The following is a 13,392-nucleotide window of genomic DNA, read 5'->3' as shown; positions in this document are numbered from 1 at the left end:
TGGAATGGCCCTTACAAAAAAAATAAAATAATAATAATAATAATAAAATAGAGGAAAAGGATAAACTGCAGGAGTACTTAACCAGGTTGTCTGAATTCACAATCTTAAACACTAGTATCCACATGATAGTTAGATGAACCCTTCAAACTTCAAGCGAGACTAATTCATAGGTTCTAATCAACTAAAGCAACAATATTTAACTTAAAACTATAATATTTTCTAAGTTGATATAGGAGCATAAACAACAGAGCATCATACTTGGTCAGAGCTGTACAATAGCTTCAAACATAAACATTTACTACAATACCTTTCTGCAGTTTATAGCGAAGCAAGAGTTCTCCAGGAACACCGATGATGCTTTGGTTATTACATCAATTTTCATTTTCCTTTTTACTTAAATTCCTTCAGTCCATCAAAAATCTCGAAATCATCAAACCCTGCAAATTTAACCATGCTTTTAATTTTATTATGAAAAGGCAGTTAAGGGATTATTTTTTAAATCTAACAACTGATATTACCAGCACCCCAGTCTTCAACAACATCAACAGGCGATCCTGTGTTAGCAGAAGGAGGGGGAACTAGAGACATCCAATCTCTGTTGTCATTGTCTTCTAAATAAAGCTCACTTTGCATGATCCAGTCTTCAACGAGACTAATATTGTCAAATGATATAGGGTCCAAAGGAAGCTGGTTTTTGTTTTCATCAACCCTACAGAAAAGTCAGTTAAGAAAGGAGCAAGATTTTATTTTCAAACCAACTGTCAAAATACCAACTATAGATCTGGTTACAGGCCATTGTCTTGCTACTTACTTTTCCTTGAGACGCAAATTGTACTGTACAAAGATAAGATCACTCAGCCTTTGACGCTCTAGGCAGTTTTTGGTGGCATGTACCTTTTCAAAAGGAATATGATTGTGCTTGCACCCAATTGAACTACAAGTTTGACTGAGAATACGAAGGGCCAAACGGGCCAAATTTGGACAGGCACCACCATATGTAGACCACCATTCAGCTAAAAAAAGGTATGTCAAAGAAATCAGCTAAACATAAATACTAAAGGAACTAAATTTGCAAGTCTGAACTCTGATACAAATTGAAAGATGTTTTGAAGGGTAGATGCCATATTCTAATTGCAAGCGTGAAATATGAGAGACAGCCTTAGAGGCATACCCTGAAAGAAACTACCATATTTATCAAAAACCATTGAAAAAAAAAAAAAAAAAGAAAAAAAAAAAGAAAAAGAAAAGAAATAAAAACATGTTATTGCTCCCATAATACTATAATTATAGTTGATAATAATAAACAATCTAAAAAAAAGCTCCTCACCGGGAAGCAGAGTTTCTCTTGCTCTAATTGCCATCTTCCTCCCAAGATCTCCCACAGCATTCTTGTATGAGTTTAATTCTTTCCCAGTCTTATCTTGGACATCCACATCGGGTACCAATCTCTCTATGCAATCAAACACTCTTGACAAAATCTCATTATGCACTTCTCCTTCAATGCTATAAAAGAACTTCGGGTTAAGGAAGAAACCTGCAGCATGAAGAGGAGGATGCTTTTGTTGATCCCACCTCTTATCTATGATATTCCAATAGGTCATGTAATCCTCTCTCTTAACTAGTTCTCTCTTAATTGTTTCTTTCGCTAGATACATGCCTGCAAAAACATATCCCATTGCAGCTTTCTTTTTACTACTAACTATTCCTAAAACCCGCAAGAGCGGACTCGTTAAACGGATGATCGAAATGCATGAAGACCAAAATGACCTATTACTAATAATATCTAACATTGCTAATCCTCCCGGTTGCTTCGCATGTGGGCAATCCATCCATTCCTGTGAAGTAACCATATTTTGCAAGTTGAGTTTAAAATCAGCCATCCTTTGCAACATGGTGAAGTTAGTAGCAGAACGAGTTAATCCCTGTTGAACGATGTCTTTTCCACCTGTAAACTTTCTCATCATATTCAAAACTGCACCATGATTGTAGACAAATCTTGTGACAGATCTAGCCTGTTCAATTACTCCCTTTATCCAATCGAGTTTTCGAAAATCCTCTAGTATTAGATCAATACAACGAGCTGCACAAGGAGCCCAATATAGAGAAGGAAAAGTATCCATAAGTTTCTTGCCAGCAACATTATAATGTTCATCACCATTAGTAATCACCTGCAAAACATAATTGGCACCAACTTCTTCCACTATCTGTTTAAGCAATGCATGCAGATCATTTGTAGAGTATATGGCTTGTGATGCATCCACAGATTTCAAGAATACAGTTCCTTGACAACAATCCACCAGAAAATTTAGTATGGTTTTACCACTTTCTGAATTCAATTCTTCAACCAAGATGGTACAACCTGTCCTAGCCCATACTTTCTTATATTGATCAATGTCATTTTTTATTTCTTCCACTAAATTTTTCAATATCCAACCACGGAGATCATGATGTGAAGGTGCCACTACCCCTGACACTCCAGAAGAAATCATATCAATCAACCGTTGGAAATAGATTGAGTCCAGTGCATCTAAATTTGCTCCTATATCATAAAGGAATCGACCCATTGTCATGTGAATAGGCTTCTCAACAATTTTCAAATTCACTGCATTCAAAGGATCAACCTGAGCAACAAGTGCAGAAGTTTTACCTCTTCCCCTCTTCCTTTTGTCCAAATTTCCACGATTTATCCTAACTTCTTCATCTAATGAGACATTGGAATTCAGTTCAACAGAACCTGGAGCTTCAGTATATTCGTAATCATCATCAACATCATCATCATCATCATCATCATCATCATCATCATCATCCCCATCCCCATCACCATCACCATCACCATCACCAAATGTATCTCCATCACCGTTAGGAGCTGGAGGTGTCCCAACATTGTTCACATTTTCCATGATAACTTTCTGTTTCTTCTTTTGCCTCTCTACAACCTCCTTTAAACTCTCTTGCATCAAAAGGCGAACATCCGGTGGAACTTGGACACAAACAGGCGCAGCGCCTTTTCGACCAGCAAGATGCTCCTTTAATCTATGAATGCCACCACCTTTAAACACTTTACCGCAATATTTACACTTAAGTTGCACCTTGTCACCCTGTTTCAACATTTGGCAATATTTCCAAGCCAAGTCCTTTTTTTGGCGGGTAGTACGTACGGTTAATGGAGTATCAAAGTCAACTGCCAAAGGTATTGCTTCTTGAGTGACCAAAGCCTTATTCTGTCTTTGGATCTGTTTTGCAGAATGGGCATCAAGCACTTGTTGCATCAAAATGCGAACTTCAGGAGGAACCCTCAGACACATTGGTCCTCCACCCTTACGACCTGCAAGATGCTCCTTAAACCTGAAAACCCCACCACCCTTGAAGACTTTACCACAATACATGCATTTTAAGTGCACCTTTCCCCCTTCGTTCAGCGTTTCACAATGTTTCCAACCCACATCTTGTTTATGGCCTGAACTTGTTGACGCCATCCAACTTAAGACCTTAACAATAACAAAAATAACGGCTACATAAGGAAATGGAAAACTATTTCTTGAAATCACAATCATCAAAAGAAATTCAGAAGAACTAAGACCCCATAAAATGTTTATCATAATTGAGAACTAAGAACCCACAAATGTTTATCATAATTCCAGAAATTCAGAAACAAAACAAGCTCAAACAGTCTAAAAAATGTCATGCCTGGGGTTTTGCAGAGAAGAAAGAAAGGTTTATAAAAATAAATAAAAGATAAAAAGTGGGCAGACCGGTTAAACAGCAGCGACTCGTTTGTAATCGACCCAATTGGTTTCTGGTTTCACAATCACCGGTGATCTGCTCGTGGATTAGTCTTGCGAGAGGATAAATCGAAGCTTTTTGCAGGTCTGGTCGCCGTATAAACCAGCAGCTGACGGGAGCTTTTGGGTGAACCGATAATTGGTCTGGTTCTTAATCTAGGTTAGGTTTTGATATTTCCGAAGGGGGATGGAGTCGATGGTTGGTTTCTTCTTTTTCTAATTAGTCTTACTACCACAAAATTTAATTTGACTGCCTAAACTTTATCAAAATTTCAGTTTAATCCCCTATGTTGTTACTCTAACTGCAGCCTTCAATTTTTAGTCAATTTCCTTCAAGAATTACAATTTTTCTTGAATTGAGAATTTGTGACACCAATCCTTTAAATATTAAAATTATTTATTTTAATACCTCTGAACTTTAAGATAATTTACCTTTTGTCTTAATGCAAGCCAAGATTATTTAAAATTCTTTAGATGACATTGAATTATTGTTATATGATTTTTGGTGTACAAATTTTTATATTACTAAGAATCGACCCTAGGCATATTGGTGACTATACTTAGAAAAATTGAATACAGTAATTTGTTTGATTAAGCTTCAAAGCATGATTACTCTTTTAGCGATTGATTTTGTAGATTTGTTCTAGAACTTGATTTTGTTGGGTTAGACCTAGGTTTTATAAGTGACTTTGCTCCATATTATAATGCTATGAAATCCATCATACACTAAAATATAAATATATTCTTACAGTTTTATTAATAATTATATAAAAAATTATTGGAGGAATTAAAATCTCAAATTTCATTATGTCAAGTAATAAATTTAACAACTATAAATTATAAATATAGGTCTTTGAACCCTAAATATCGTTGGAACTACAATATGGACTTTTCCATTTTGATCAAAATGATAAATATAATATTTAATGACCAATCAAAAATATAAGAAAGGTTAGAAAAGTGTCTCCCTCAAACACATATATTTAAATAATTATACAATTTAATTAATTAAGGACATATAGGTTTTTCAATCCTAGCTTAGGATGCATCTGAATGTTATCTTCCTAACAATTAGTGAATTATTATAAAAATAGAGAATTAAATCCATATAATTCTTACACTCTATTTGGATGGGAAAAAAAGAAAATAAGAGAAAATTTAGGAGGAAAAAAAATTTGCAGCCTTTTCTTTCCGAGTTCATCGTTTCTCAATTTCATCAAATAAGAGAGAAAATGATGAAAGATAAGAGTGAAAATTTCACGGTTTGTGAGAAATCACAAAAATAACCAATGCTACCATTTATAGATTCACTTTCTCAAATTCATTTTAGAAAAATTTTTTTCTTCTTATTCAAAAATTCACAATTTAAACTAAAAAGATTTAGTAAAAGATTTGCTAAAATCAAACTATCAAGGTTTCAAATCTAACTAAAAACAAATAAATTAAGATATGTGGGATGAACTCATGTTTAACAAATAAAAGAGGTAATTAAAAAATAAAAATAATTATAGAGATGATGGGCAAAGAAGAATATAAGCTTCCAAACATTCATGAAGAGTACCTCGTCTCTAAGTAAACTTAGGGCCTTTAAAACCCAGGTCCAGAAGGTTTTAGTTCCAAACCAGGAAACGAAACTTCTACAAATACCAACTCTCGAATGAGAGTCCCCTTGACGCTCTTCTGCTAACAAAATAGAATTAAAATCCTATGCTAGGATCCAAGGAGCCGCCATTCCTTCATTAATAGCTTGTAGGGAGTCCCATAAAGGTGCCTGCCTACTTTCAACCAGACTCCTATAAACAGCAGTAAAAAAATATAGAAACAATTTTGTTACATAAAAGTTGACGGTGAATGAATTGTTTATGACTCATCAAAATGTTAGTAGTCCAGGATTCCTGCCACAAGATCCATGCCACCAGAAAGCCTATTTGGCTCCACTCTATGAGAAGAATGAAAACTCAATTTCTTAATCACTTTATCTGCCCTCACCCCACCAATTCTTAGTTCCAGAAGTACCAAAATAGAAGGACGATGGACCTACAATTGGAGCTTCAAGAAACGCAGAAAAGCGGTGCTACCTGCACGGTAACAGTTCCATACAAAAATGAACATGGATATGAGCACAAAAATCAGTCCCTCAAGTAGGGAAAAAATTATTCTGAGCAGAGGATAAAGGCTTTGTAAAGCAATCACAAGCTGCAAATGAGAAGACAAATGTGAAGGAATGATAAAGCCTTGTTTGAACTGGTCATGTACTATGTGGCAATCAATACCCAAATATTTAGTCCGCTTATGAAACACAGGCTTTGTAATAATGTGTATCGCAGGTAAATAAAGCGAAAGTTGAAAATCTTTCAACAAGGAATCCATAAAAGCTCACATACTGTAGAGGACATACTCCAATACTCAGCCTCCGCAGGAGACCTAGAAACTGTAGCTTATTTTTAGTCTTCCAAGAAACCAAAGCATCTCTCAAAAATATACAAAAACCCGTTAAAGATAGTCGAGAGAAAACACAGGAAGCCCAATCCACATCACAAAATGCCTTTAATTGAAAAGAATTTACAGTAGGATAAAACAAACACTTAGATGGAGAAGACTTAAGATATCTCATAACATGCAAAGCAGCATCTAAATGGGGCTGTCTAGGAGTAGACATAAATTAACTCAGATGTTGCATAACGTAGCTAATATTTGGTCTGTAAAATTGATGTACAATAGTTTATTAATGAGTTGTCTGTACTAATCAGGATCAGATAATAGAGAACCATCATCCATAGAAAGTTTAAGTCCTTTAGACAAAGGAAAAGAGGCTGGCTTAGCATTAGATAGACCACACTCAGTAAGAATATCAAGGATAAATTTCCTTTGACTAATAAAAGTTCCAGAATCAGACCTGGCTACTTCTAAACCCAAGAAGTATTTAAGATAACCAAGGTCCTTAATAGTGAATTTAACATCAAGAGCAAGTTTAACTGCAGAAATAGCTTCAAAATCGGTACCAGTAATCAAAACATCATCACATAGACCAATAAAGCCAAAAAAAGATCACCAGAAGTTTTAATAAAGAGACGATGATCATTAACAAATTGAGTGAAGCCTAAAGTAAGCAAAAAGGAAGTGAATTCTAGATTCCACTGTCTAGATGCTTGTTTCAAACCATAGAGATATTTTCTAAGAAGATAAACCTGACCAGGTTTAGCCTTGGGATAACCAGCAGGTGGCTTCATGTAGACCTCTTCATCCAAGAACCCATGAAGGAAGGCCTTATTTATATCTAATTGAAAGATACGCCATGCTTTAGCAGTTGCAATAGCAATAAAGAGCCTAACAGTGACTAATTTGGCCACAGGGGAAAACCTATCTTTATAGTCTATGCCTTCTATTTGATTATAACGTTTGGCTAAAAGTCTAGCCTTAATCTATCAACTTCACCAGAAGGCTTAAAGTTGACCTTATACACTCATTTAGAGCCAATAGCATTTTTACCCTTAGGAAGATTAGTAAGTTGCCAAGTGTCAGTCTTTTCCAAAGCTAAAATTTCTTGATTCATAGCTTGAACCCAATTAGAATCTTTAGAAGCAATATGATATGAAGTAGGTTTAGAATAGAAGAAACATTATTAATGAATGAAGTATAACAGAAAAAAAAAAGAAAGATTAGAAGAAGAAAAAGAATCACTTGAAATGAAATGCTTATTACTGTTGGAAACACTAGAGCCAGCAAAAATAACAAAGTCTTGAAGCCAAGGAGGTTTATAAACTATTCTAGTACTTTTCCTTAGAGGTTGAACAGGTGAGGAAGCTGTAATTTTTGTAGCTGGTTGTAAAGGAACAACTATAGGAGGATGTAATGAGTTTGAAACAGCAGGTAATGGGGATAATGAAGGTGTAGGATTATCTGGTTGAGGTACTATCTCAGAAGAAGGAGAAGAATGTGGTAAATGATTAACAGGATGTGAATTAGGAATAGCAGAAGAAAGAAAATCACAATCACAATCAGAAGAAATAACAAGTATAAGGGGGTAAAGAAGGAGAAGGAGAGACACAAGATTAAGATTTAAAAGGAAATATGTCTTCAAAAAAGGTGACATCTCTACTAGTGAAGATTTGCTTAGTTTCAAGATTATAGAGTTTATAACCCTTTATAGAAGAGACATAACCTAAGAAAAGAGACCTAATAGCTCTAGGAGAAAATTTGTCTTTGTGAGGAAAAATATTTGTAGCAAAACAAAGACAACCAAAGGTTCTAAGAAAGCTACAATCAGTTTGTTTATCATATAGTTTTGCAAAAGGAGAAACCCAACCAAGACAAGACATAGGTAACCTATTTATTATGTAAGTAGCAGTAAGAATACATTTAGACAAAAATGTAAAGGAACAGAAGAGTAATGTTGTAAAGCTCTAGCTATTTCTAGAAGATGTCTATGCTTACTTTCAACAACTCCATTTTGTTGAGGAGTGTGAACACAAGTGGTTTGATGAATAAGACCTTTAGAATGAAAAAATTGAGAACATTGGAAATTGACAACTTCAGAACCATTATCAGTTCTGATAGTTTGAATAATAGCATGAAATTGAGTTTGAACCATATCAAAGAAGGAAGTGATTACAAAAAAACATTGACTCTTTTGTTGAAGCTTAAAGGTCCAAGTAGCTCTACTAAAATCATCTACTATAGGAAGAAAGTATCTAGCTCCTGTTATACAAGTGACATAATAAGGTCCCCAAATATTAAATTAGTTAAAAAGAATGAGTAGACTTAATAGAGCTTAAGGAAAAAGGAAGCCTTGTTTGCTTAATAATAGGATACGTTTGACAAGTAACATGCTTAATGACTTAAGGAAAGGAATATGATCTAGTCTAATATGTGATGGATGGCCTAATCTAGCATGCCACAATAAAGAATTAGAATCAGCTTTTAAAGTAACAACAGGTTTAGAAGTGACAGAGAAAGAATTACCCAAGGCAGTTTTATTTAGGGACAAAGGCTTAGGCACATGTAAAGAAAGAAATTGTTTCAGTTTAACAAGCATAGTACTAATAACAGAAGCATCAAATCTTGACTTATGCAACTTGTGCAGTCCTCCCTCTAGTAAAACAACGACAATAATTATGTCATTCTTCAGGTCTTGAAAGAAACAACTAAACGAATAGAAGTCAATTTTGATTAAGTGAGTTTTTAGAAGCTTACTCACGGACAAGAGATTGAATTGAAAAGAGGGAACAAAAGAACATCATGAAACTGAAGAGATTGAAAAGAAGTGGAACCTACTTGAGTAACTATATTGACTTCTCCATTGGGCAAAAAAAATAGAGATAGGATAGACAAGAGCAGTAAAAGAAGTAAACCAGCTATGATCATGTGACATATGGTCTGTTGCACCAATGTCAATGATCCAAGTTTTAGCACAAGGAATTTGAACACAACAAAATCTGATAAAACTAAAATTACCAGCTAAATCAGTTGAATTGGGATTATAGGCAACGACAACAACACTTTTCTTTTTTAAAGAGCTTTAATATCTCTTGGTGTAGGGTATTAGCCAAGGTAGAACCCCATTCCTCATATTATGAAGTAGAAGGCGAAGTAAAATTATCCAAAGGTGTGAAATTCTCCTTATTGGTGCTATTGACAGCAGCCACCAATTTCTGAGAATCAGAGTATGAGTTCCCTTTGTTGCCTTTGTACCAATCAGGAAAACCAATGACCTTAAAGCAGTGATCCTTAGTGTGACCAGATCTATTACAAACTTCATAATGATTAGTGAGTTTAAAACAATTTTCCTTCAAATGACCTGCTTTATGACAATAGTCAGAAAATCCTTTCTTTGTAGTAAATCTAGAGGAATCAAACTTGAAGGATAAGTGATGTTTAGCTAGTAAAGCTGTTGAAGAAATAGGTTTTGCAAAATTGGATACCACAAGCCTCTGTGACTCAACTCGAAGTATCATAGAATAAGTCTTGTTTATAGTAGGAAAAGGATCAAGTAAAAGCAACTGATTTCTAACTTGATTGTATCCATCATGTAATCCCATGAGAAATTGCACCAGCCGACTTCTATTTGTGATATCAGTTATAGCCTTAGAAGCTCCACATGTACAAGCAGGCAAAGGATTAACAGAAGCTAATTCATCTAAAAGCTCCTTCAACTTCATGTAATAAACTGAAACAGAATCATTCTCCTGAGAAATAGATGCTATTTTCCTCTGAATTTGATAAATCAAAGCTCGTTACTTCCCCAAATCTCTTTTTGATTTCACTCCACAGCTCATGTGCAGTAGTGGTATACAAGAAGGCTTCAACTAAATCTTTAGAAATAACATTTAGAATCCATGAAGTGACCATATAATCACAATGTTGCCACTAATCAAATTGATCTGAATCTTCATCAGACATCTTAACTTTCCCATCTATAAGCCCTAATTTACACTCAGCCCCAATCTTCATAGCTTTACTCCAAGTGCAAAAATTAGATCTATTCAAAGGTGCAATGACTAGGATCATACCTGGATGATCAGAAGATTGAAGATACAAAGGATCTCCATTATCGTAATTTGAGCTTTTGTTCAACACCGAATCTCTTTTTCTAGAACTTTCAGGTGTATACTCATTAGCTTCTTCCAACGCCATGTTTATGCTCGAAATCAATAGTCAATCAAAATCCAAAACGAATTTCAAGAAGAAACCCTAACAAAATTGATCGATTGCAAGCTCTGATACCATGATAATGGAACTTGTTAGAAGAGAATAAAAAGCAATCGAGAGAGAAAGGGAGAGAATGAAATGTGATCTGTATCTCATTAATTGTGTGTATTGTATCAGTTAGGAGAATAAGCTAACATTCCTATTTATAGTTTATACACGTAAGCAATAATAAAATATAATAAATTATACAATACTTCCACATGCTTAAAATTAAAAAATTTGCCATTGAAACACTCAGTAGAATTAGAAGGTATTGAGATCGTAGAGTGAGAGGTTGTTTCCTCTTCATTCCTTTTGATAATTGCATTGATTTTTCCTTAAAATTTTTATGAGCATGAATATTTGTTCCAACAATTGGTTCCTTATTAGGAGTTACGGAGCCATAATTTTTTATTAGGGGGCAAAAATATCATTTCATACGAGTAAATATATATTATATGGTCAAAATTTTTTTAATGAAAATATTATAAATAACCACAAAATAATATAGATATTTAATATAAGTAATAACTTTCAATAGGAAAAAAACGATAACATTCTAAAACTTTTATACTAGAAATTACAATGAAAATAATTACTATTGTTTAAAATTTTAAATATATTATTGTAATTTTAAAGTTCAATGTTCTTTAAAGTATTTTAATGAGCCGAGGTAGAATTAGTTCATATATTTTATTTTGATTGCATTTCGTGTTTTATAATTTTTACTTCAAAATGAATGATTTAATATTGAAACATATACACAATTTGATGTTGACGCACCATTATAGAAAAAATATAATTTGTCATAAAACTAGATGAAATTATAATTTACCATAATCTTAAAAATATTAATTTTAATTATATATTGGAATTTGTTTGATAAATTTATGTAAATTATTACTAAAACAACTATTTCTTTAATTTTCAAAAATTAAAAATTTTGTTTTTAAAATATTTACTCAAGAAAATGAAATTATGAAAATACAATATAGCCTATCATTACAGTAAAAAAAAATCAACTTTGAATAAGTTTGAAATTTTATCAATTTGATTTCATATTATTTTTAAAATATTAAAATTTGATCATAAGTTATAATGTTAAATCAATTTATTTAAATAAATTAAATATCATGTGTTTATTCAATGAATTTATAATTTTAAAATTTCTACAAGTTGTTAAGTTTTAATTAAATAACAAATAATGAACAATTAAATTATAAATAAATATTTACTTTTCTTTAATAATTTTTATAGATAAACTGTTCAGAAAGAAAATACGATTGTAAAAAGGAAAATAGCGCTAATTTTTATTATAATTTATAAAGACCTAAGTAAAATTAAGATATACTTTGAAAAAGGAAATAAAAATAAAAGTTTGCTAAGGTTATCACTTAAATTCAGGTCCAATAGCTTGAGTGAAAATGGAAAATGCCACTAAGCTACTAAGATGTCAATGACAAAATGAAGCACTAAGTGTTTTTATTGAGGCTGGGGGTGGTCGTCCCCCTAGAACCCCTCTACCTCTGTCACTGCCTAGTAGTTTCCTTCATAGTCTCAGCCGTCTCCTTATGAATCTCCTCCTCTATCTCGGTTAAAACTGTAAACCTGTTGCTTCTACCCTCACTACCGGTCTCCTTTTGGGCAAGTGGCGTCCTCCCCCTATGTGCAACGACCATCCAGAGTCACATTTTGTGGCTTGCTCTGCGCAGTTCACAGGCTCAGAACGTGGGTTCTCATTCTCCTGCTCCAAAATCTCAGTAGACTTGAATGGGCAGTAATTAACATGGTGACCTAATGTCCCGCATTCAAAACATAACTCAAGCAAACTTTAATATTCCACCTTTTGCACTTTGCCATTCAATTTAAATTGTGCAATAAGAGGCTTCTTGTTGGTTTGGTGGCTCAATCCCACATCGGGATTTTAGCAAGGGAGAGGGTGGCCTCTCCTCTATATAAGGACCGTACCTCCTTCAATTTTAGATGTCCCAACTTGTCTTTCAATACCTAGTGGGTTAGACAAGTTTCTCTTCTCTCTCAATTTGTATATTTCTTCAGTGAAATATAAATTTGATAGTGTCTGAGGACGTAAGAAAAATTGGCTGAACCTCATTAAAATTCTGGTGTTCTCTCTTATTTATTGCTTTGTTTTTATTTATTTAATAGCTATTGTTGGGAAAAAAATATTTTGGTGGTTATTGTCTAATTAATTGCATGTCTAGGTAAATTCTGTCAAACGACACGAATTTAGTCCAAGGCAAGTGAATTTTAAGTGAGACCGTTTGTGACTCCTCCACTTATCTGAGAATTTACCTGGTGTAGTTACTCAGTACAGTAATTCATAAATTTTTTTTAATTTGGTGGAAAAAGCTCAATTTCCACAACAATTGGTCTCAGAGCTAAGGTTATTAAGTATTCACTGTGGTTGCAGCATAGTCTGATCTGCCACATAAAAAAGGTTCTTTGGTTGTGTTCCGCATTTTGAAAACTGATTTTATAGCTATTAAATATTTAAAGCAGAAATGACAGATGGAAAGAAAAATACCACACTTGCTACAGCATCAACCTTAGTAAGAAATGTTGTATCAAATGCAAGATTTACAGTGGAGATTTTCGATGGCACTGGTCATTTCGGCATGTGGCAGAGTGAACTTCTAGACGCTCTCTTTCAACAAGGTTTAGATGTTGCTATTGAAGAAGAGAAACCAAATGAGATGGAGGAGAGTGAATGGAGGACCATCAATCGTCTGGCATGTGGTACAATTCGGTCGTGTCTTTCTAGAGAGCAAAAATATGCTTTCTCGAAAGAAACTTCTGCAAACAAATTATGGAAGGCATTGGAGGAGAAATTTTTGAAGAAAAACAATCAGAACAATCATGAAGAAGAAATTGTATCGCTTCAATTATGTTCCTGGTACCACTA

At 33.8% G+C, this 13,392-nt stretch overlaps 1 protein-coding gene and 1 long non-coding RNA gene across 2 annotated transcripts; both read right to left on the bottom strand.

Moving 5' to 3' along the window:
* Window positions 1-74: 74 nt before the first annotated feature.
* On the bottom strand, window positions 75-3,987 carry LOC105641159 (hAT transposon superfamily). Its single transcript, XM_037636070.2, has 5 exons — window positions 3,753-3,987; window positions 1,328-3,488; window positions 812-1,013; window positions 519-709; window positions 75-437 (listed from the first exon to the last, which is right to left on the bottom strand). Exons 2-5 carry the CDS (start codon window positions 3,474-3,476, stop codon window positions 391-393), a joined length of 2,589 nt encoding a protein of 862 aa, XP_037491998.2. The 5' UTR covers window positions 3,477-3,488; window positions 3,753-3,987; the 3' UTR covers window positions 75-390.
* Window positions 3,988-5,270: 1,283 nt separating this feature from the next.
* Window positions 5,271-10,657, bottom strand: LOC105641160 (uncharacterized). The gene is made up of 2 exons (XR_016319677.1): window positions 9,237-10,657; window positions 5,271-5,860 (listed from the first exon to the last, which is right to left on the bottom strand). It is a non-coding gene; the product is annotated as an uncharacterized LOC105641160 (long non-coding RNA).
* Window positions 10,658-13,392: the final 2,735 nt, after the last annotated feature.

Source organism: Jatropha curcas, chromosome 2 (assembly GCF_041381405.1).
Source record: "Jatropha curcas cultivar XTBG-Jc1 chromosome 2, XTBG_Jcur_1.0, whole genome shotgun sequence".
In the NCBI taxonomy this organism is placed as follows: Eukaryota; Viridiplantae; Streptophyta; class Magnoliopsida; order Malpighiales; family Euphorbiaceae; genus Jatropha; species Jatropha curcas.
The sequence above is the reverse complement of the archived record's forward strand: the minus strand, read 5'-3'. Positions and strand labels throughout refer to the sequence as shown.